This window comes from Macaca nemestrina, chromosome 10 (genome assembly GCF_043159975.1).
Source record: "Macaca nemestrina isolate mMacNem1 chromosome 10, mMacNem.hap1, whole genome shotgun sequence".
NCBI classification, from domain to species: Eukaryota; Metazoa; Chordata; class Mammalia; order Primates; family Cercopithecidae; genus Macaca; species Macaca nemestrina.
The window spans coordinates 64,179,893-64,204,995 of record NC_092134.1 but is presented as its reverse complement, the minus strand read 5'-3'; the positions used below and the strand labels follow the sequence as shown (position 1 = coordinate 64,204,995).

The 25,103-nt window shown below is 33.7% G+C and overlaps 1 protein-coding gene across 4 annotated transcripts in view; it reads left to right on the top strand.

Moving 5' to 3' along the window:
• LOC105473399 (cleavage and polyadenylation specific factor 6) overlaps positions 1-24,991 on the top strand; it is a 34,468-nt gene extending 9,477 nt beyond the window's left edge. Inside the window, exons 2-11 of one of the 4 annotated variants that reach the window (XM_011727205.3) lie at positions 1,704-1,913; positions 3,596-3,699; positions 7,309-7,454; positions 8,344-8,517; positions 8,647-8,757; positions 9,197-9,701; positions 10,034-10,149; positions 10,647-10,800; positions 12,972-13,161; positions 20,156-24,991. In XM_011727205.3, coding sequence (XP_011725507.1) covers positions 1,704-1,913; positions 3,596-3,699; positions 7,309-7,454; positions 8,344-8,517; positions 8,647-8,757; positions 9,197-9,701; positions 10,034-10,149; positions 10,647-10,800; positions 12,972-13,158 — 1,707 coding nt within the window. In that variant the 3' untranslated portion in view covers positions 13,159-13,161; positions 20,156-24,991. Of the gene's footprint in view, positions 1-1,703; positions 1,914-3,595; positions 3,700-7,308; positions 7,455-8,343; positions 8,518-8,646; positions 8,758-9,196; positions 9,702-10,033; positions 10,150-10,646; positions 10,801-12,968; positions 13,162-20,155 lie in introns of all 4 variants that reach the window. The other 3 variants (XM_011727203.3, XM_011727206.3, XM_024790190.2) reach the window with 3 other exon arrangements.
• Positions 24,992-25,103: the final 112 nt, after the last annotated feature.

Below are 25,103 nucleotides of genomic sequence, written 5' to 3'. Positions count from 1 at the left end.
TGCTCTGTTTACCATCATATAACAAATGCTTTTCTCTGGGTCATTCTCTATCCATTTAGGGACTATTTTGGCTCATGATACCTAAAACCATTAGCTCCTCCATATGTGCCATTTGTATATTTCTGTAGTAAATTGTATTAATGGGAGAATCTGTAAGTTATATCTGAACTTTTAAGTTGTCTTGTAATTGTCTTTTTCCTTATGTCAAATGTTCTACGTCATAAGAATAAAATGGTTCACACCAATACAGGTACTTAGTTGTGGAAAGGGAGAGTAGAAGATAAAAATGGAAATTTTCCTGTGCTACAGGCTCAGTCAAGCTTATGGTCTAGTAATGATTATCAAAGGCAATTAAATAGTGTTGAGTATTCTGCTTTTACCTACATTTCGTTTTTCATGTACTTAGTCACAAATTGAACCCTCTTTTCTATTTTTTTCCTGCTCCTATGTCTGTTTCATTTTAGTTTTCCTTTTCCCTAATTATCATTTAGGCATGTGACACCCAGTAGCATTGCTTTGATTGGTTGGTGACAGTGCCAGGGCTTTACTCTTTGTTTTGTGGTCTGTTGCTTTTCTCTTGCTAATTTACTTGACTAGATAACTAAGAATTCAGGTAAGCATTAGCTCTTTGTTCACTGAGAATGATACAACTTGGAAGATAATTAATTTGGATAGTTCTACATGTATTTCATTTATTTCTCTTTCCCTTGTTCATTATGATGTTTTGAATTATTTATGTGCCCATATTCTTTCCGATGCCTCAGCTCACTGTGCTTTTTAAAAAAGTATTAGATTCCTCAAGGTTGGAAAACAAGATCTGAATACTACAGAACGTAATAACTATTTTTCTGTGATCAAATATTAAAGATATAATGGCTTTGGATTTTGGGGTGATTTTTCTAATGTCAGTTTTTTAAAAAACTTGTCTATTTGCATTTTTATGTGTTATTACTCAAGAGTATTTCCAAGGAAAGTTTCATGTTGTTTGTCTCCATGTCTTTCTTTTTCCAAAAGAACTTATTTTTTATATTATAAGTATCAGTGGAAAAGTAGGATTCATTATATGGAAATTAACTTTAGGCTGGGTGCCGTGGCTCAAGCCTATAATCCCAGCACTTTGGGAGGCCAAGGCAGGAGGATTGTGTCAACTCAAGAGTTTGAGACTAGCCTGGGCATTGTAGCAAGACCTGGTCTCTACAAAAAATAAAAATAAAAAAGGAGATTCACTTTTTTATTTTTGAGATGAAGTCTCTCTCTGTCGCCCAGGCTGGAGTGCAGTGGCACCGTCTTGGCTCACTACAACCTCTGCCTCCCAGGTTCAAGCGATTCTCCTGCCTCAGCCTCCTGAGTACCTGGGATTACAGGCGTGAGCCATCATGCCTGGCTAATTTTTGTATTTTTACTAGAGACATGGCTTCACCATGTTGGCTAGGCTGGTCTCGAACTCCTGACCTCAAGTGATCCACCTGCCTTGGCCTCCCAAGTGTTGGGATTACAGGTATGAGCCACCATGCCCGGCAAGAAATTTACTTTTTAGGCCTGTTCAAGAATACATCTATTGCATAAAATGGAAAAAAATTGGTACTGAAATCCTTGACCTTTTTCTATCAGATTTTTAAAACAAAAAATTGAATTTGTGTTCAAATCTGTTTTAGTAGTATTTTGACTTTTGTATAATCTAGAACATTATTTCTGTATCTCAGGAAGCTGAATATGGTGGGCATGATCAGATAGATTTGTATGACGATGTCATATCTCCATCTGCAAATAATGGAGATGCCCCAGAAGACCGGGATTACATGGATACTCTCCCACCAACAGTTGGTGATGATGTCGGTAAAGGAGCGGCACCAAATGTTGTCTATACGTATACTGGAAAGAGGATTGCATTATATATTGGAAATCTAACCTGGGTGAGTGAAGTTAATATATGAATTAAATTATTGGTAATTGATTTTGAACTGTTCTAGTAATTAATGTTTTTCTCCAGATTTTTATAAGTTTGAAGTTACTGTGTTTGTTTTTCTATACGTGTTTGCTTGTCCAGTGAGGAGAGAAATACAGATATCTTTGCAACGTCATTAATTCCAATTCTTCTAGTTTTGAGTTTTGTGGTCATTCAGCTTTTCTTGGTGGAGATACTAGTTAAATATAGTTAAATTAGTTTTGTCTTCAGTTACCTTTTTTATGCTACCACTTTACCTTGCTTCAGATAGCCTAATTTCACTAAAAATAATGCTCACATGGGGTCTCAAACCAGGATTCAAGTGTAAAAGGGAAGAGACATAGTGTCACTCCTGGTTTAAAAATAGTGTCCATTTAATTTGTATTACAAATTTGAGTTTTATTTCTGCTCTTAAATTTGAAATCTGATTTATAGAAGCACTGCTATATGTATTATATTTTAATTTGGGTTGTCATGAGACTAAGATTATTGATTTAGAGCTTCATTAAATGCACATATGTATATTTATATTTTTATTAACATTACATTTTAAATATCATTAAAATAGTCCTATAGAATTTTTGTATCTCTACTTAGTTATTATGTATACTTGAAAGTTTAAAACTTGTATATCCAGAAATCAGTAAAATTTGGCACCGTTGCATTTCCTTAATAACACTGTATTTTTAACCTTTTTATTTACATTTCTTTTTTTGGTGGGGGAGACAATTTGCAAAACTATCACCCAGGCTGGAGGACAGTGGTGTAATCATAGCTCACTGAAGCCTCAAATTCTTGGACTCAAGTGATCCTCCTGTGTCAGCCTCTTAAGTAGCTAGGAACACAGGCATGTGTCACTACACCTGGCTAATTAAAAAAACAACAAAAACTTGCTATATTGCTTCAGGCTGGCCTCAAATTCCTGGCCTCAAGGTATCCTCCTAACCAAGCCTGTTAAAGTGCTGGCATTATGGTGTCCAGCCTATTCACATTTCTTTTAAAACTAATTTGTAACACATCTCCCACCACCCAGTCTGAGTATTCTATAGTATTGGAAACAGTAGCAGTGTAGTTATGTAAGTATGGTTGCTAAGTAAGTATTTGGATCTTAGCTCCACCATCTATTATTAGTTTTGTCACCTTGGGCAAACTCTAACTTCTATTGTATTGTGTGTAAAATGAGGATAATAATAGGGTTTATAGGGTTGTTATAAGAGTTAAATAGTTAATACATAAAGTGTATGGTAAATATTAAATACATGTTAGTTTTTTCTTGTCTATGTTTTAATTCAAAAACAAGATGAAATTCAAAATATTTTCCTTTAATGGGAGGAAGTGAAATAGGTTTTATTCACAATTTAAAATCATAGCAATTTAAAGCTGTAAGGGACCAGAAACTCTTGAGAGTCAAATCCTATTGTAACCCCAAGGGTACTGTCTAGTTTCTGAAATATGTATCAGGGAATGAAGTTAGGTTCCCGGATGTTTTTTGTGCTGTTTAAAAATTGGAGCCTGACTGGCCGTAACTAGACTTAGATTTGCACTCAGCATTTATTTTGTATGTCCCAAATTTCCCCTTAAAAACTAAACTGAGATAATAAAAATCTTGGTTATATTTTAATGGTTAATAAGGGGAATAATATCTTGCAGTGGACAACAGATGAAGACTTAACTGAAGCAGTTCATTCTTTGGGAGTAAATGATATTTTGGAGATAAAATTTTTTGAAAATCGGGCAAACGGCCAGTCAAAGGGGTAAGATTTTTTTCTTTCTTTTTGATTTAGTAGCTAGTGATACAGTTTTTAACAAGTTAACTTTCCTTTAAGTTAATGTTAATTACGCGTGCATACAACACATGATTGTTTACATTGGAAGGAGGTTCTTGAGCAGAGATTGATACTGTTCACTTTATGTACCCTATTACCTAGCACACTAAAACCAATAGAATGGAGATGTGGACAGATCTATTTTCTAATTTTCCCAAGTTTTCTCCATCTGTGGTTGAAATGGTTGTTGAAATCACAGTTTAGGAACCATTACTCTCCCTGTGATTAAGAGATGGGAGAAGATGGGCAGCTGAATACCGTGTGTTAAATGAATGTTTTGCTGTATTTCACTAGTAAACTATACAAGTGAGATAGGATCAGAATGAGAACATTATAAAATATAGATATCCAAAAGTAAGAAAATAAAATGCCACTATCCTACCATCCATTGATGTTTACTTTTAACATTTTAGTGAAGATTCTTTTGGGCTTTTTCCTAAAAAATAATTAATTAATTAATGGAATTATAATTCATGTGTTTATATGTTTGATATAAGGAATAAAAATAAATACACATCTCTGATGTCTAATTCTTTCGCATCATAGCTGGTATGCTACCATAATTTACCTCTTATTTTTGGTTATCATGGTTGTTTTCACCTTTGCCTATTGTAACTAATGTTGCAGCAGACATCATTTTATATAAGTCTTGGTACAGATTTTGGATTTTCTTTTAAGGATAAATTGTTAGATGCAAAATGATAAAGAATATGCTTATTTCGTATATTGCTTAGTTATCTTAGAAGGTTATACCACGTTATACTAAACTGAGAATATTTTCAAAATGTATGCGGAGTCTGAACACTTCCCACTAACTTCACTTATACCACTTGGTCAAAGCCACTATCATCTCTCACTTAAACTTGGCAGTAGCTTTCTAACTGGAAGTATAGACTGCCCCCTACAGTCTATTCTCCACATTATAGAAGTTCTAAAAAAAAAGATGACATTCTTTCTGCTCAGAATCTTCTCATGGCTTCCTGTCTGTCTCAGTCTTTACCATTGTCTACAAAGTACTTTGTGATCTGTTTTCCCACCACCTTTCTAATCCTATCCTACCACTGTCTTGCAGCCACATTAGTCTCTTTGCTGTTTGCCAGACCAATTCCTACCTAGAACCTTTAGCTGTTTTCTCTTCTTGGTTTACTTTTCCCCCTCAAATATCTACATGGCTTATTCTTTCACTTCATTCAGAACTCAAAATGTTCAAGAGTTTTCTTCCATGACCACCTTGTGCAAAGTGGCACCTTCCTATCCTGTTTCCGTTATTTCCACTCTGATATATTTTACTTGTTTGTTGTCTCTTCCAAGACTTTAAGCTTAATGAGAGCAGAGATTTTTTGTTCGCTATTACATCTCCAGCTCTAGAATGGTACGTTGCTTATAAGAAGTGCTTAATAAATATTTGTTAAATTAATTTAGTTGTTTCTAAATGCTGTGACCCAAGATAATCCTGGTGCAAACAGCAGAACTTGTTGACTGGAATAAGAGGTATAGTTTACAAGATCATATTGAACATTAGGGGGAAAAGAGCTTAAGCTTCTTAAGCTACTAAGACCCTCCCTCCCTCAAATAATTTAGAATATCCTGTAACTGTACAAATTGGTAATCATTCTGATTATTTTAAATTTATTTTTCTTATTGAGGTATAATTCACATGTCATAAAATGCACCCTTTTAAAATGTACAATTCAGGATATTTATTATATTTATGAAGTTTGGCAAACATTACCACTGTCTCATTCCAGAAAATTTCATCACCCCAAGAAGAAACCTTGTACCCGATTAGCAGTTACTCCCATTTCCTATCTGCAGGTAACCGCTAATGTGCTCTGGATATGCCTGTTCTGGACATTTCATCTAAATGGAATCATAAAATATGTAGTCCTATGTGACTGGCTTTTTCCCTTAGCATAATGATTTTAAGGTTCATCCATGTTGAAGCATGCATCAGTATTTCTTTTTATGGCTGAATAATACTCCACTACACGGATATAGCACTTTCGTCTTTTAATCTATCAGTTGATGGACGTCTAGGTTAATTCCACCTTTGGCTATTAAGGAAAATGCCCCTGTGAATATTTGTGTACCCATTTTGTGTGAATGTGTTATTTTCAGTTCTGTTGGATGTGTACCTAGGAATGGAATTACTGGGTTATATGGTAACTCTGTGTTTAAACTTTTGAGGAATTACCAGATTATTTGCCAGAGCCATTGTGCCATTTTGTTAATACGTGCTCATCAGCAATGTGCAAAGGTTTCAGTTTCTCCATATCTTTCTTTCCTTCCTTCCTTCCTTCCTTCCTTCCTTCCTTCCTTCCTTCCTTCCTTCCTTCTTTCCTCCTTTCTTTCTTTCTTTCTTTCTTTCTTTTTCTTTCTTTCTTTCTTTCTTGAGACAGTCTCACTCCATCGCCCAGGCTGGAAGTGCAGTGGCAGGATCTCGGCTCACTGCAACCTCTGCCTCCCAAGTTCAAGCGATTCTCATGTCTCAGCCTCCTGAGTAGCTGGGACTACAGGCGTGTGCCACCACGGCCGGCTAGTTTTTGTATTTTTAGTAGAGATGGAGTTTCACCATGTTGGTCAGGCTGGTCTTGAACTCCTGACATCATGATCCGCCTGCCTTGGCGTCCCAAAGTGCTGGGATTACAGGCCAGCCACCACACCCAGCCTCTCCACATCTTTAATACTTGTTGTCTTTTTTATTTTTGCCATCTTAGTGGGAATGTGATGGTATCTGTGGTTTTGATTTGCACTTCCCCAATGGTTAATGGTATTGTACATCTTTTTATTGTAGCAAAAATTGGAAGCAACCCAAATGTCCGTGTACTAATGGATAGATTTCTTTTAATGTTGTATATTTATGATGGAAAATTATCACCCATAAAAATAAATGAAGTGGTGATGCATGCTGTAACAATGGGTGAACCTTGAAAACATGCTAAAGAAAGCTGGTCATAAGGGACCTCCTGTTGTATGATTCCATTTAGATGAAATGTCCAGGATAGACCAGTCCAGAGACAGAAATTAGGTTTAGTGGTTCCATAGGGTACAGGGATGGGAAGAAATGGAAGCGTTGGCTAATGGATATGGAGTTTCTTTTTGGGGTAATGAACATGTTTTAAAATTGATTGTGGTGGTGGTTTTAACACTGTGAAATACTAAAAACCACCAAATTACATATTTTGAATGAATTCTATGGTATGTTATAGAATATGAACAAAAATGTGTACTCATATAGTTTTAAGAAATATTTTCAGTTTTTAAAATTACTTATTTATTTTTAGAGACAGGATCTTACTCTGTTGCCCAGGCTGGAGTGCAGTAGTGTGATTATAATGTGCTGTAGCCTCAAACTGCTGGGCTCAAGCAATCCTCCTGCCTCAGCCTTCTAAGCAGCCGGGATTACAGGCATGAGCCACTGTGCCCAGCTGTTTTTTTTTTTAAATAAAAGCAGATTAAGACCTTTTTACAGAAGGATAACAGTAATAATATTCATCTCTTTTTACTTTGTATCCTCGCCCCTTAAACACCTTTTAGGTTTGCCCTTGTTGGTGTTGGATCTGAAGCGTCTTCAAAAAAGTTAATGGATCTGTTGCCTAAAAGAGAACTTCATGGTCAGAATCCTGTTGTAACTCCATGCAATAAACAGTTCCTGAGTCAATTTGAAATGCAGTCCAGGAAAAGTAAGCAGTCCTCAGAGGCTTTTATTAAAATATGTACATTTTAACCAGTGCATTTGTTAGGCGTTTTATACTAGAGAAGTCATCTTAATACTTGCTCACTAGAAACTCCATTTCACAAAGTCCATGCTTTGAATTAGATTTAATCACTGGTTATGACTGTGGGCCTGTGTACTAGAAACCTACTCTTGTTCCATTTTTCTCCAGATATAACAGACCCAATACTACACAACAATGTGCAAGTTCTGTAGCCCTGCCATTCTTGTCCTGTTATTTCCATCTTAGATACAGAAGGAAACTACATTCTAATTCTTAGATTAAAGGAAAACTATGTGGATATGTATTATGGTGGGGGAGAGATCACTGATAACCAGAAAGTGTTCATTGATTTTTCTGCTTGGCAACAAGACCTTTCACCACTTGGTAAACTGAATATAGAAAAGATTTGTCATTACACATTTAAGGATGTTATCATATAAAGAGATAAGATGGATGATTATGTAATTAACAGAAATTCAAGTGGTTCCTTTTCTTTTAATGTTTTAGCACTTGACTTAAGAAGAAGTATGTTACAAAATTTAAATGATGTAATACTGAAATTAAGATATCTATTGAAGAATTTCGGTCTTGGCTGCTGCAGAGTGCTGGTATTTTGAAAGTAACTCATGATTACTTATGGAAAATATATTTAAACCTGAAAAATTTGAGTCTTTAAAAGTACCCATATAGATGTGAATGTTTTTCCTAACCCATACTTCCTTATGTAGTTTGCATAGGCACAAGGCATTTGCAAGTTAATATGTTAGAAATAGAGTTGTTTTTAATAATAATGGTTGCATTTCAGAATACTATTTTTAATAGTTGCTATTTATGAGTATTTGGATATTTGCAGCTACACAATCAGGACAAATGTCTGGGGAAGGTAAAGCTGGTCCTCCAGGAGGCAGTTCCCGTGCAGCATTTCCACAAGGTGGTAGAGGACGGGGCCGTTTTCCAGGGGCTGTTCCTGGTGGGGACAGATTTCCTGGGCCAGCAGGACCAGGAGGGCCACCCCCACCTTTTCCAGGTAAAACTTTTCTTAAATTACCATGTATAAAACATGTCTACCTAATACCTCTTTTCCTTTTCTCTCTTTTTCAAGTAATGCATTATTAATGTGACTTACTCTCCTTGTTATGCTATTTTTGGAATCCAGGAAATTTGATCAAGCATCTTGTTAAAGGAACTCGGCCTTTGTTCCTGGAAACTAGGATTCCATGGCATATGGGGCACAGCATAGAGGAAATACCCATTTTTGGCCTAAAAGGTCTTTATTTTTCTCCAAACTTGCTTGACTTATATATAGAATATTTACATCCGTCTTATTTTCTTACCTCTTAAAAAATCCTTTCAAGATCATTTTTCCTTGTTTCACTTTCTAGCTTGGCATCAGAGTAGAATATAAGGTGGGTGATTTCACTGTAAGAAGTGTGTGTACACTGAAAGATGGAAAATATCTCTAGGCATTGTAATCTTTTTTATTAAAGTTTTTGTTTCAGTAATTTTTCTTAAGCATAAATGGAGCTAGTTAAGTTTGTAAGGATATACTTCATTGTAGTTGGTAGTGTAATATTTACCATATGGGTTTTATTTAAAGACAAAGACTTGGTGTATGCTTTATGCTTTTAAAGTATAATCTTGGCATATGAAAGAAAATATCTTATTAGTGAAGTGGTTTTTTTTTCTCTTTCTCCTTTGTTTTTTAGCTGGACAGACTCCACCACGTCCACCCTTAGGTCCTCCAGGCCCACCTGGTCCACCAGGTCCTCCACCTCCTGGTCAGGTTCTGCCTCCTCCTCTAGCTGGGCCTCCTAATCGAGGAGATCGCCCTCCACCACCAGTTCTTTTTCCTGGACAACCTTTTGGGCAGCCTCCATTGGGTCCACTTCCTCCTGGTCCTCCACCTCCAGTTCCAGGCTACGGCCCCCCTCCTGGCCCACCACCTCCACAACAGGGACCACCTCCACCTCCAGGCCCCTTTCCACCTCGTCCACCCGGTCCACTTGGGCCACCCCTTACACTAGCTCCTCCTCCGCATCTTCCTGGACCACCTCCAGGTGCCCCACCACCAGCTCCGCATGTGAACCCAGCTTTCTTTCCTCCACCAACTAACAGCGGCATGCCTACATCAGATAGCCGAGGTCCACCACCAACAGACCCATATGGTCGACCTCCACCATATGATAGGGGTGACTATGGCCCCCCTGGAAGGTAGGTTAGTGTGTATCTGTGCAAGTACTTGATGATAAAAGATAGGAACAATGACTGTAAATAATTAGATTGTAGCTATATAAATATGTTATTTCTGCCTTCCAAGAAGGTGAGGTGTTTAAGCTGCTACCCTGTTTTAGCTGAAAGATACTGGTATAGGAGAATTTTTAGACATTCTCTTTGTAGCAAAAGTAGCATGTTTCAATACGGAAAAGTAACTACTATTGCTAAAGCACATGTCAGAAGCAGCTAGTGTGAATTGCTATACACTATTGTGACTAACTTAGGAAATCTGTTGAGTATGAGTTAAGGTTTGTGTTTTTATTTTACAGGGAAATGGATACTGCAAGAACGCCATTGAGTGAAGCTGAATTTGAAGAAATCATGAATAGAAATAGGGCAATCTCAAGCAGTGCTATTTCGAGAGCTGTATCTGATGCCAGTGCTGGTTTGTATATTTCTTGTATTAATATTTCTTATTTATGTTATTAGGAATGACCTAAAAATGTAAGTACAATCTAGAAGATAGGTCATTTACATGTTCTTTTTGTATTCCGAAACCATTACCTGTGATTTATTTAAAAAGCATTGATAAAAGCTCTGTGTCACAGTGTAGTGGGGAAAATCCAAATTTTAACTTATTTGGTATAGATGTAAGTCTTACCCTTGACATTTAAAGGTTCCGGGGCCTTATGACAGCTTATTTATTCTTATATTTGCAAAATGATAATGTGCTTTACACACCTGTAATAATAAGTTGAGTTAGTATCATGACCATGAAAGTCTTTTGCAAATGGTGAAACAGTAAAAGAAGACATTGCCTTGCATAGTTATTTTATAGCACAGTACTTTTGTAAAATGCCTTATCACTCTTATCTCAAGTGGTTTGATGGTATTTTGAAAACAAAATTTGTTTGACTTGAAACTCTTTCCTTTCCCTCACAGGTGATTATGGGAGTGCTATTGAGACATTGGTAACTGCAATTTCTTTAATTAAACAATCCAAAGTGTCCGCTGATGATCGTTGCAAAGTTCTTATTAGTTCTTTGCAAGATTGCCTTCATGGAATTGAGTCCAAGTCTTACGGTTCTGGATCAAGGTAAAACTTTCCTGTCTCATTTCCGTTTAAAAAAACTGTTAGTTTACAAATGGAAAGAATACTGTGTTTGAGACTTTAAAAAAAGGACTTTGCTTTTACTTATTATTTAGCATCTGGAGTGTTTTTTCTTTTTTAACTCTAAATGTTAGTTGCTTGCTTAAAACCCTTCAAAGACTTCTACTCAGTCTTAAAGCAAGACTAAAGATTGAGGGACTGTGTGATAAAGCCCCTTCCTATCTTTTTAGCTTCATTTGTACCTCTTCCTTACTGTTCTCCAGCCATATTTCTCCTTTTTCTCTAGATACATCAAATGTTTGACCACTTCACTTTATATTCCTTCTCCTGGGAGCAGTTTTCCCTGTCTCTTCACATAGCTGGCACCTTATTCTTCACGTCTCATTCTAACTTCTTAGGAGGGGGCTTCTCCCAAGTTAGTCTGTTATATTGTTCTTTTTATTTCTTCCATAGTACTTACCATAACCAATGCTCATTATCGAGGCATATTTTTTCCTCATTAGAGCACATGTTCAATAAACACATGTTGAATAAACATGTGCTCTAATGAGATAAAGCAGGGGCTTTATCTATCCTGTTCACTGTATTTCTTTTCTTTTAAGAGATGCGGTCTTGTTAAGTTACCCAGGCTGGTCCTGAACTCCTGGGCTCAAGTGATCCTCCCAGCTTGGCCTCCCAAAGTGCTGGAATTATAGGCATAAGCCACTGTGCTCAGCCATGCTGGTTATAATATTCCTAATGCCTACAGAGTGTCTGGTATAGAATGAGTGCTAAATAAAAATGTCTTGAATGAGGGAGTGACTGAATAAATTACTGATCTTATAGGTAGTTCCCTTTTTTTTTTTTTAAAAGCATTGCTGCTAACTTTTAAATTTTATATATTTTTGAAAGGCAGACCTTTAAGCTTCACTTGGTATTCTTAGATGTGTCTTTAGTGTACTGTATCTGGTAGTAGTCTTCTTTAAGTTAAGAGAAAGGAGCCTGCCTTTGACATGGTCCCCAATTTTGTAATTATTACCTTTTTGACCCAGTGTAAGAATCTTTGTGTCTGAACAAATATGTCATAGATATAGGTATCTTGTGTCTTTTTTTTAAGTTTTAAAGTCCAAAGTAATAATTTTTAAATCCCAACACTTTGGGAGACCAAGGCAGGAGGATCACGTGAGCCCAAGGAGTTTGAGACCAGCCTTGACAACATAGGGAGACTTCATCTCTACAAAAAATTTTTTTAAATACCTGGGCCTGGTGGTGCATGCCTATAGTCCCAGATACTTGGGAGGCTGTGGTGGGAGGGTTACTTGAGTCTCAGAGGTCGAGGATGAAATGAGCTGTAATCGTGTCCCTGCACTCCAGCCTGGGTGACAGAGAGAGACCCTATCTTGAAAAAAAAAGTAATAACTTAGGCCTTGATCAAGGAGCTTAGCTGTCTGGTTTAGAAATATAAGACATAAATATTATTTAATAGACAGTTATTATTACTGTAAATTTAGCAGAATTTGTAGAAGTCTTTTAGGCAGTAAGCATTGGTTAAATTATTTGTTTTTAAAAAATGGCAGTTCATGAAACATTTCTACATATTAAATACAGTGTGAATACTGTATCAATTCTTTTTACTGGTCGCAATTGTTAGCCCTCTCCTGTGCCTCTTCTCCTTCCCTAAATATAACATGCGTATTAGAAAGTTTCTTTGTGTTGGACGCTGCTCCTCATGAACCGTATGTTAATAGGTTGTCATTTTCATATATTTAAGCCCCATTGTATGTTATGACTTCATGACTCTTATATCTAAAAAAGTCGTATTGTAGATGTTGTTTAGCTTAAAACACGAGTGCTTTGAAATTTTCCCTGTACCTTTCTATTTGTTCCTTCAGTAAATACTACACATCTGTTTTAGGCTACTAGCTTAAATAGATGATGTGATGCATTTCTGTGATGTGTTCGGTTGCTGATTTTTTGGTAGTGTTTTTAATAATGAAATTTCTGGTTCATGCTTACTGGTGAGTTGGTAAATCATTATTGGCAGCTCAGGATAGTAAGTTTAAACCAGATTTACGAAGAATTTTTTGCTCCCTTAGATTTTTTTAGACATCAAAAAATTGAATATTTTTAAGCTATCTAATTATGGAGAGCATTAATCCAGTAATTTCTTTTAGAAGACGTGAACGATCAAGAGAGAGGGACCATAGTAGATCACGAGAAAAGAGTCGGCGTCATAAATCCCGTAGTAGAGACCGTCATGACGATTATTATAGAGAGAGAAGCAGAGAACGAGAGAGGCACCGGGATCGTGACCGAGACCGTGACCGAGAGCGTGACCGAGAGCGCGAGTATCGTCATCGTTAGAAGGTGGGTATTCCTTGTTCCTGTTAAATGTGTGTGTATTCTTAACAGTAACTATAACTCCAAGGCTACTGTTCGTACAGTATATACCTACATTTTAAATGGTCCAACTACTTGTGAATGTAATCTTCTGGAAACATCTGAAACAAATTATGGGTAAGTAATGACAGGTAAATTTTTGACCCTTTTATCTTTGAATATTTTATTGCTGAGTTATTACTTTTAGGTTTCAAATAGTTAATGGTCTTAACAAAGCAAGGAAATAATCAAGAGGACTCATTGTGTACTTCTAAAATCTAAAAATTGGGATTCTTGTAATCACATACTTAGGTTGTGTGTAATTTTGAATACAAAATAGAGTTATTTCACATATATATTATGTGTTTGGATTTTTAAAAATAAATGGAAAGTTACTATTCCTGAACTAGTTTTATTTGTCCCTAAAAATTTATGAGAAAATCTGACACAATAATAGTTTATGATACAGGAGGATGTTTTCTCAACATTCAAAGAGACTTTTCCTTTTAAAAAAAAAAAAAAGAAAAATTTTTTTTTTTTTTTTTAGAAGAGACACTATCCTGACATCTGGTTTTTGTTTTTAAAAGAAACAGTATCCTTTAATTTGCAAAGAAGATGTAAAAGTTATTCAATTAAAATGGGTTCAGGGTGCAACCATATCTAAAAAATTTTAAATCGTGTCAAGCCATATACCCAAGTTTAGAATAACTGGAAATAATTTTCTTTGATGTTTCATTCATAAATCATAATCATTGTCTTTTTTTCTGTATTTTAAAACTATTTCTTGTGTACATTTTTCATAAAGTGGGAAGAGTTGTCTGTTTATGCTTCATTTTCACATGTAATTTTATTTTTTATATTTGTTAACAGCATTTATTCATGTGAAGAGCTGGGGGGAGGGCACTATAAGGCTTATGCATGTGACACAAAGGTTATTCTGTAAATTAAAATATTTTTTTCTTTATATGTTGGTTGGCATATTCAAATTAAATTAAGGCTAAACAAACCCCTCATAGGTAAATACTCTTTATGTGATTATTTTCAGTAATCATGGGAAACTTACTGAAAATTCAGTAATGGTAATTGTTAGTATTTAAATTGTTATGGGCACAGTTAAAGGCTTTATCAAGTGTATGTAATTCTGTGACAGCATAGCAATTTCTTTAACCATAACAGATATGCAAATGAGGTCCTTAAATGCCTAGAAAATAAGCATGCTATTTTTATGGAACACAAATAAGCTCTTAACACTATTTACAATTTTAAGGACTTTTTAAGTTAAAAAGCTGGTTTTGATACTTTGCATTTTGAATATGCAGATTGAATATCAAAACTTTGATTTTTATATAGTTTTCCATGTATTACAAAATTTAATGTAAACTCAAAACATTCTTTTAATATGAGGCAAAACATATCTTATACTTTTAAAACTAAGCTTATTGAAATCGATATTGTGTTTGAATGTAAAAATTGAATATTGTGTTATGAAAATCTAAACACTAAATTTTAAAGATGTAGCACTTTTTTCCCCTGAGTTAAATACATCTGATCCCATCTTAATGAAAAAAATTCTCAATATCCATCAGTTGCTTAAGGTGGATTGTGACTGGGTTATTAGTTGAAATGCTTATCTATGTTACTCATTTCCATTATAGAAAGGTACAGGTTCTGTAAGTTACCTATTTTGTTTTTAGACTTTATAAGTTATCAGCAAGCTTCTAGTTAGTCAAGACATGATAATGAAACGAATTCATCTGCAAAATTGGATGTGCCCATCAAGGGACCTCCAAACCAATTTAAACCCAAAGTTAACTAATTAAATTTCTTACTGGTTTTAGTAAAACTAGCATAGTCAGCCAAGTAAACAAAATCCATTGTTAATCTTAAAAGTATTTGAGTTAGCTAACATTACTTTCTAGTAATGGGTACACCTAACTATATCATGACTTGAGTTTCATTACATTCAGACATTAGCTACAAATTCCTAATGTGCAAACTATTGTTGACATTTTTCTTAATCACTGATGTACCATACCAGAATTTCCATGTTTTGTTTGTACATTAATCAGAATTGAGTTGTAATACTGTATGTGCCTTCATCCAAGCAAAATTTTACATAAGCATTTCTAGTGCAAAGAATTCTGTTATCCTGGATTATTGTACATTTGCTATATCAATCAGTATTTATTGTGGATGTAGACATGAATAAAGGGGTGGGGACTGCGATTAAATATATTCAAGTAAAACTTTTTAATAAAAACAAAAGCTATCTGCAAATTTGATCACCATCATAATAAGGTCTGTTGACCTTTTTAGAAGTTTTAAAATATGAGTCCTTTTGAGCTTTCATGTAAATCTTAAATGGACTAAATGGAATGAGTGATTTGAAAGCTAAAGTGAATGTCACTAGTAAGGCTGTATACAAATAAAATACTAATGTAATCTATTAAAGTGATGATGAATGGCTAAAAGGGCAAGTTCTTAATTTTTTAACTGGAAACTTAATGATCTTGGCAAGCTGTTAATGTCTGTCCCATCTTAATTTTTTTTGTGTTTGAACTGTTGGTAATGTTAATTGCATTCTCTCATTTTAAAATGTATTGGTTTTTCTAAAAGTATTCAATATCTAAGTTCAAATAGATAATATTTTAATGAGAAAATACCAATATTGTAAATTTCAGTATGTAAATACATTGTGCTTCATATTCTGTAATTTCTGCCTCTATTCTCAGACCACTCTGAGCAAAATAAAAGTAGTTCAGTGCTTTAAGATTGTACATTTCTTACTGAAATAATTATAGTTTCATAGTTGAGTTACTTAAAAGGTTGCATTCCTCTTGTTACTTCTTTGGAACATCTCTGCTCAGCAAATTTGTGTTAACAATTCAGCTTTTCTTTGTTTACTGAAACCAAATTATTTTTTTTTAATACTCTTTATTCAGGCTTTTCCTCTCCCTACTTTATGAGGTTTTACAATTCTCACATCTTTATTATCCATGACAATTTTTAAGCATTGGGTATGGGGTCTGGATTAAATAACTTGCCTTTGCTGTCCGATTACATTTTTTTTTTTTTTTTTTGAGAGGGAGTCTCACTCTCGTTGCCCAGGCTGGAGTGCAATGGTGCGATCTCAGCTCACCGCAACATCCGCCTCCTGGGTTCAAGCAAATCTCCTGCCTTAGCCTCCCGAGTGGCTAGGATTACAGGAATGTGCCACCATGCCTGGCAAATTTTGTAATTTTAGTAGAGACAGGGTTTCTCCATGTTGGTCAGGCTGGTCTCGAACTCCCGACCTCGGGTGATCCGCCCACCTCGGCCTCCCAAAGTGCTGGGATTGATTACAGGCATGAGCCACCACGGCCAGCCTCGTCTGATTATCTTTCTACTACCTTAAATATGATCTTAGGATCGTAGATTTTGTTATTGCCCAATATTTAGGATGCTTTGCATTGTGTGTTCAGCTTAACTTTGTGTTAATTTGAAAACAACCAAAAAACGTCAAAAGAATAAAAAAAATTCTTACATGTTGAAGATGTTCCATTTTCTTCTTAGTGTTGCTTTGAGGCTTATGTGAAAACTAAATTATCTTAATTACCTGGTGAATGATACTGGTTGTAATAAGATTTTAAAATTGTTTCTGCAGCTCTTAGGTTATGTGAGGTCTGCCTTATAGCTCCCAGCCCTGTTTCCATATGTTTTCTAATATAGCCTAACTACTCTGCTTCATCTGGATATGTATGCTAGCTTTCATTGCTTTAGCTCTGATTTTTCTTGCTTTGAGTATTACAAAACCTGTCTCACTGCACAGCTGACTTAATTGAAGTTACAAGAGGGAGTAGGAAGTGATCCCTTGAATGGATGTATAGTGTGTTTTGCTCACTGTGGTTTAAGAATATAGTTTTGTTTACAAATGATTAATGTTCCCTGTTGAAAAAAAAATTCAATGCCAGTGTGAGTCATCTTGCTTTCTCACCTTCATCTCAGTGTTAAATTTACTACCATTGTTTTAGTTTGTAAAATAGATTGTTTTGAATAAATTTTGTCTTGAATGAATATTTAGTTAACGTTGTTTAAAGAAACCTAATAACCAAAAAGGGGTAAGGGTGCCATTTATGCTATCCAAATTTTAAGAATTTTTCTTTTGTGGTAGCATGTTTTAACTCTTCATGAATTATAAATAACAGGTTATTTTGGGATGTTCATTTTGTAAATATTTTGGGAACAAAGCTCATTTTTCTTTGAATGTGATTAAGTTTATTTCTACTATTTTACTGGGTTGTAAGAGCAACAATTATGTATGTGTTTTATAGAGTAATAAAATGCTTTAGTTAAAATGAGGTAAGTACTGTGTACAGAGGTAGAAAGATGAAAATGTGAATGTTTGGGTAGCGAGAACTTGTAAATATCTACAATAACTAGAATTGTTTTTATGTAATATGTTCTAGTCAACACCAGAAGGAATTTTAATTTTAGAGTTAACTGGTGTGTAGATAATTATTTCTCTTGCCCACCTCATTTCCATTCCTCTTAAGAAGTTTTCAGATAGAGAAAAGTGAATTATATTGAGTTAATAGTGCATCTCTAAAATTATATGAGAATCCTTTTAATTCAGTATATTAATGTGAAAATCTATAAAAGTGCCCTATCAAGTATTTATTTGAATCTTAGAAGATGAATTTACCATTAATTTAAAATACTAATTCTAGCAAATGTACGTAAATTTCTAACAGAAACAATTATAATTTGAGTTGTTAATAATGGCTTGATATATTAAAATACAGGTACTTCTCTGTGTGTTGAAATTTTACTTTAGTTTACAGACTTTATTAAAAAGGTATAGATTCCATTTATCTTTTAGTTGTCTTAACATCTGTTTACATAGGCCTTTATTTTATAATTAATACCTAAAGCAAGTAATTGTGTGGCTTTGACATTACAGATTTTACCAAATGATACGTTGAAAACATGGGCATTGAATGTATTTGTCACTTTTAAGCTGGTTTTTGCTATCTTTGTTGATGTAGTTGCCTACTTAGACATTTGAGAGTATAATATGGAATTGGATTATTGGAAATGGGTTGTATTGCCTTCAAAGTCACTTTCATTTAAGACTGTAAAATTTGTATATCCAAGTGCATAAATGTAAAGTGTTTAGAAATAGAAATAAAAATGGCTAGACTCTCCCCCATATTTTATGTCTGTATGGTGAAAATTAGATTTATTAATAGAAAAGATCTATCTATAAAGTATAATCAAACAAATGAGTGCATTAGTCCTGGAAAAAGATGTGTGTTGCAGTTTTACAAACAGGATTCTCTATATAAAAATAGTATTCTCCACTGGAGTGATAATGATACAAAGATGCAGTGTATGTGATATGTTTTATGGAAGAATGGAATATTTTTGTTTTGCTATGACTTTAAATAATTTTTCCCTCTTAATGACCTGATCTCTTTTTATCCCTTCCAGCGCAACAGAAAATTTAGGGAGATAGCATTCTTTTGCAGTTAAATTTATTAATTTCCCAGTAATTATTATTTAAGATTAGAACATATGCCTTGTCTTTCTTTAATACATAAACCAGTTTTTTAAAAGCATATTGCACATAATAAAAATAAAACATTTGAAAGCTGCCATTTTAGATTTTTTTCCCACTAAATAATTTTGCTAAATAGCTTCATCAATATAAGATGAAGATGCAATAAAAGATAACAATAGCAATGGCTGAAGTTACCTGAAAAATATGGGTATATAGAAACTATTATATATAAAATAGAAAGTCCTGGATTGTACCATCTATTTTTTTTCTTTTGCAGTTTTAAAATTTTATGTTATTACTGCTAGGCAGTATGCATTCATCTATGTACTGATGTTCTTAAGATACTTACAACCTAGTTGGGGAGGAAAGGACATAAAAGAAAAATTTATAACAGTGGCAGAAATAACTCTTAATTGTAGAGCAGAAAGTATTTTTCAGTTATTTTTATGGCAAAATATCACTAAACTGTGCCCTATGAACATGTTCAAATTGAAAAAAGTTTTTTTGAAAAACCTTCTGCCCTCTTGACTCTTAAATCACTTTATTATTAAAGTGGTTTCTTGTCATTTATACTTTAATTACCTAATGTTTCAATGGTTACTTATATCCAAGTTAATTGAATGTTTCTTGTGAACCTCTACCTGAAGTTTGCATATATATGTATTCTTGAAATTTTAATTTATCAACTTTATTCTATTTTTTAATTTTATGTGAGTTTTAAATGAACTTTATCATTGTAGATTCCCATTTAGCTTGTTTTGGTTAGTTTATAATACTACATTAGATATTTCTATATAGGTGGAATAGAGTAAAAGTAAAGTAAATGTTTTAAATTTGTATTATGTCTAAAGATTTGTACGTGGATGTCATTAATTTAAATGTCCATACTCTATTTATAAATCTTATTTATAAATTTTGTAACATGGAACACCATTTGATTTATAATACTTGCAGAAGTTCCTGTATGCTGTTAAATAAATTAATTTGTAAAACAATTTTGAATTTTATATTTAGTTCAGCATTTAATTGTTAAATGAGTTTATAGACTTGATAATGTGGGTGAATGAAAAATATTTACATTAAAATCATCCAAGCATTTTCCATTTATTTTTGTAGCTTGCATATTTTAGAAAATGACTTATGAATGTTTCCATCATCACAGAAACAGTAGCTGCTATGTTTTCATTACTGCTTCAGTCATTAAATTTATAAGGCAATAATATCTAAGAAGAATGAAATCAGAATGTCTCAGTTTAATCATCAGGTAAATTGGAACATTTCACCTCCACAAAGGCAGCTACTGTTTCCGTTAATTCTTACTTTGTGTTAGAATACGTAACAGTGAAGTAGATGCACGACTTGTGTATGTATAGTTAAGCCAGCGTTTTTCTGTGTATTTTGGGGAATAGCAAAATCTACATCACAAATTTTGACACATTACAGCTGAAGGAAGAGGATCACCTTCCAAGACAAAACAGTCTTCATGGGGGAAAAATGACGCTTGTCCAGCAGTTTGCTTCTTGTGATTGAACTGAACCTGTAAGGATTCATGGATAAAATGAACAGGAATAGATCTGAATAAAGCAAATCTGCATAAATGGTAACCAGTAGCTCTACTTTTATTTTTTATGTTGCTTAACTGTTTTATTTGAAGGAAACCTGTGTGATTTAAAAAGTTATAGCTTTTGCAACTTTATTACTGGTTATATACATTTGGCCATTATAATGTGCAAGCAATTGGAAAAAAAGTCAAGTAAATGCTTGTTTTTGTAGTAGTTTGTTCTTGTTAAAAATGTTTATATGATAATGTCTGTAAACAGCATCACTTTGATTACAATAGATGTAGTGTTGTAATAAACTGTTTAATGGGGCTGATGTGTAAAGCTGTTCAAGTTATTTGATGTTTACACCTCAGGGAAAGTCTTGTGTTCAGCAATATCTTAAGATAATGTTACTATGACAACATTTTTACTGTCCTTTAAAGCATTGCAATAGCGTTTTTGGATATGCATCAATCTAATCTTGCGTTCAGCGAATTAAACATAGTAATTAAGTGTCTTTTGCCCTTGATTTTGGTATTAGAATAGGCGATTACATGGATATTTAATATTTCTATATTCTGCTTTTCTAGCTGTTTTTACCTAGTTAGCTTGTGACTTTGCTGAATGGTATGTAAACTTGTAAAAATTGAAATTTGACAGACATAGCAATCCAGTCAATGTGTAAAGGGGTCAAAAAAGCAGAGGTTTTAATACATAAGTAAAAACCCATACATATTTGATGTGTAATGCAGGTTAATTACAATACAGATGTACTGAAACACTTAATTGTGAACTGCTAACATTGAAGAAAATTTGACAATTCTGATTTGATGCTGCAATTACTTGCTGTTTTTATTGATCTTATGGTTTATTTCTTAAGCCATAGGCAGTGTAAATACAGCCCTGCAGCAGATAAATGTGAGTAAAGAGAGCCTTAGTTTTATTTTCCAATTGATATAAATTTTTGAAGGATGTGATGTTCATTAACATTCGGTTGTATTCCCCAGTATTTGTAATGGGAAATTACAGATAAACCGTGTCTGCATAGTTTAAGGAATACTATGTGTATTCATGCAGTGTATTGATTCATGCTATAGTTATGTAATCAAAGATTTTTCTCAAACCTGCCTTACATACAGGCCCACTTTAAAAGCACCTGGCTAGCATGTGTTCTTGATTGCAAAATTGGCAGAGGCAGGGTGTCAACTTGATTAGGTGTTTTTATGGGAATGTAATTTGAAATCACTACTTCAGAAATTTGAGTTAAAATTCTTGAGCACGTTAATATATTTTTAAGATCTGATTATCTTTGAGAGATCTTATGTTGATACACATTGGTTGTTAAAGTATACCCAAATTCTAGGACAATGCTTAAAGTGTTAAAATACCCTAGATACTATGTTATGTGCAACTGTAGAAACCCTCCAGAAATTTCCACTGCTGTTCTTCACTTTCATCTTGTCTGCTATCAAACCACTTCTGACAAAATTAGCTGTTTTGAATTACCCATATCACTGCCAGTTTTATTTTAAAATATTTTGTGTTTGAAGTATCTGCATGGGATCATTGATATTTATCAAAACTGTTCCCTTTCAGAAATGATTTTTTAAGCACTTTGTTGAAAATGCAGTTGCTTTTTTAACATTATTTTACAGTTGTATCAAAACTTTCCTGTTTTCTGTATATTGTTAGTTTTTGTCATTTCTTGGCTTTTTAATATTTTGACTACAATACCCTAATGTGAAGAAGTATGGACATATAAATATTACAAGAGAAATTAGTTAATAGTAAGGTTAAAAGGTAAGTAAAATGTCCATGAAAATAAAATTTCTTTGAACAATTTGAAAATGTAATCACAAAAATCTAACTGCACTTGAAATGAAACTGGAAATTTTATACTAATTAAATCCTTTACCTTTTCATTTTTTATCAGTGGAACCTTTTAATTGCTCCTTCTATATTACTCTTCTCCCTGCTTGGCTGATCTCATTACGTGACTTTGTTGCAGACAGTGTGAGTGTACTAGATTTGTTTGCTGCTAATCTGTTATTTTAAGTGTTGTCAGAAGGAAATAACTTCTTGGTTTGACCAAGTAATTTTGCAAAGTCCTTCTCTACCTGATAACACATGAATGTATAGCAGTAAAGGTGAAAATTGCAAGCCTTGTTTCATTCTTCATACCCCCTTCAGTTGTTTATGGGTTGATGTTATTTGAAAACTCTTCCGTTTTTTTATGTGTAAAAACAATCCAAAGAGATAAATCCTTGCGTAGACACCAAAAACAGTGTCTCAGAGACCTTTTCATTTTTTCCTTAGTTAATAACTGTAGTGGATATGAAAACAAACGAGTTGAATTTTGAAACATAGCCTTTATTAGTGCTATACAGTCACATTCCTTTCAGCCAGTAGTAAACAGATGAGTGATACGGTATCTGAATGGTACTGCTTCTCAGACAGCACTTTGGATTGAAAGTGCTGCTTTTGGTTAAAGGAACTATGTTGTGGAAAGCATATTCCAGTGTAAATTTGCAGATGTGCATTTTATTTTGTCAATTTTCATAAGATTTGGAGTAAGTTGCAGTGGCTTTTGATCATAGTTTAGCCCGTTTAATGGTCCTTTTACCTAGAATGTTCTTAAGCAGTTAATGACAATTTGGAATATACAGATAACTTGTAGCTTAAGATACTATTTTCATTTAATTCTCCTGTGGAGAATATTGCTTTATTTTTTACTAGTTCAGGTCAGTTATTAAAATAAACGTGGAGGTTTTAATGAATGTTGTATAATATTTTATAGTGAAGGAAAATTGTTGAAAGGGTAAAGACTTTCTCTTTCCCTTATGTATTTAACTGTGCCAATCTAAATACATACTGTTTTATACAATGAGATGCATTACAAGACTTTTCTGTTGGAGTGCTCTCGACATTTTGGTTTTCATACCTGAATGATCATTGCATTTTCTGTATTTTCTACAATGGCTCCAATTTTGTGTTTTAAGCTTCAGCTTAAGAGGAAGTTTATGTTCTAATTCTTGACTGAGAATACAGTATTGAGATTCTCGCTGTTTTACAGATAACTGATTTTTAAATTTTACTCATTAAGTTCATTTGCATCCCATAGCCCTCTGTAAATGTTGTATGTACGTAAATGCACGCTTACCCACTGTGTATAGTAGACATTTTTGTGCTAAAATATATTAAGTGGGATTTTTGTAGCAAAGCATTCTATTTTTCTGTTCTTACAGTGTGTGTGTGTGTGTGTGCGCGCGCGCGCACGTGTTTTTTTTAACCTTAACCTTCAGTTTAAACACTGGTGTATTTATTTTCTTTTTAAGCAACTTGACTCTTAGAAGCCTTAGACTGATTTTTTTTCAATAAATATTCAACCAAAAATTATAAATTTATTAAGATGTGGCCTTACATATGGCATTCCTTGTGTTCGTAATGTGAGATTTTTGATTTAGAGAAATCAAGATTCAGGATTAAAGTTTCATTGTAAGTTGAAATAGAAAATGTATTGAAATGTCTAGGCTTCTGGGAGAAAGTTCTTACACTCTTCTTTCTTGGCATTAGAAAGAAGCAATAGGAATTTTTGTGAATATTCTAAATATTCAGGCAACACTGTTCAGATTGATTTAGGTTTGTCTTAACCAATGTTCTTTTTTTAGAATTTCAGGTTGTTGGCATTCACTGAGTATGCAGCTACTATGGTTTTTGTATGGGACGTATACTTGATTATATACATTTTAATGTCTTTAAAGACTTCCTGCTATATTAGTTAACATATTGTAATGGGAGTCTTAAATACTAGGTTGAATTTAATTGAAGTCACACACACCTTGAAGTGGTAACTGTGCATAGTAAATACTACCAAGAGTTTTATTCATGTGGGAGTATCCTAAAATTCTGCCATGGGTGTAAATGTTTTACAGTAATTTCATAATTGGACAGACCCTGCATTTAGCAAAAACATTTTATTTTGAAAGTGTGTTCTTTTTGTCGCACCGTTACTGCGTAACACTTCTCAACATTCTGTAATTTAAATTATTTTAAAATACTATGGTGAATTCATGTTTATTTTTTTACTTTGAAAATTGTACTCAGGTGGTATTTAATGGGAAAGGATCCTTTGGATATAAATCATAATGTATTTTAAGGAATGCATCTATAATATTGATAACTTTAGCCTTAAAAAAAAGGTCTATTATTCCTTCCTCTGCATCCCATGGTATATTAGCAAAGTAGTTTACAGCCCTGTACAGCCTTACAAAGTTGTTTTACAATTTTTAATGGAAAGCCCTTAACAAAAAAAAAATTGTATCATATTACCAATATCCGTGAATTACTGATTACAGTTTGTAAATAATTTGTTTAATATCAGAAGGCCAAAGAAAGTCTTAAAATTTTAGCTATTGACTCTATGGTGACTTCACAATAAGATTTCTGTGCAAAAAGGTAAGGTGATAATTGATCAAATAGACTTTTTTTTTTTTTTTTTTTTTTTGCTGTCCATGAGAATTAGACTTCATATTAGCTTCTATTAAAAAGCTCATTCCATTTTATTAAAATGTTTGTAATTGCAATTTTGTGTTTAATGTTTACTTTGTCTTTCCTTTCTTTAGCATTTAGGTGACTGTTCGGCAGTTTGATATATGGCCATTGTCGGCCTTAAACTGCACTGGTAACAAGCATGGTGTTATCTTGTATTGAAAATAAAATAAACTTTTGATAAGACTTTGCAGTTTGTCCTTTTTGTTTGATTTGTGATTTGGTAACCATTGTGTATGGTTTAAATAGTTAATATTTATTGGCAGTATGCAGTATAACAGAAATTGGACTGTTGTCTGTAT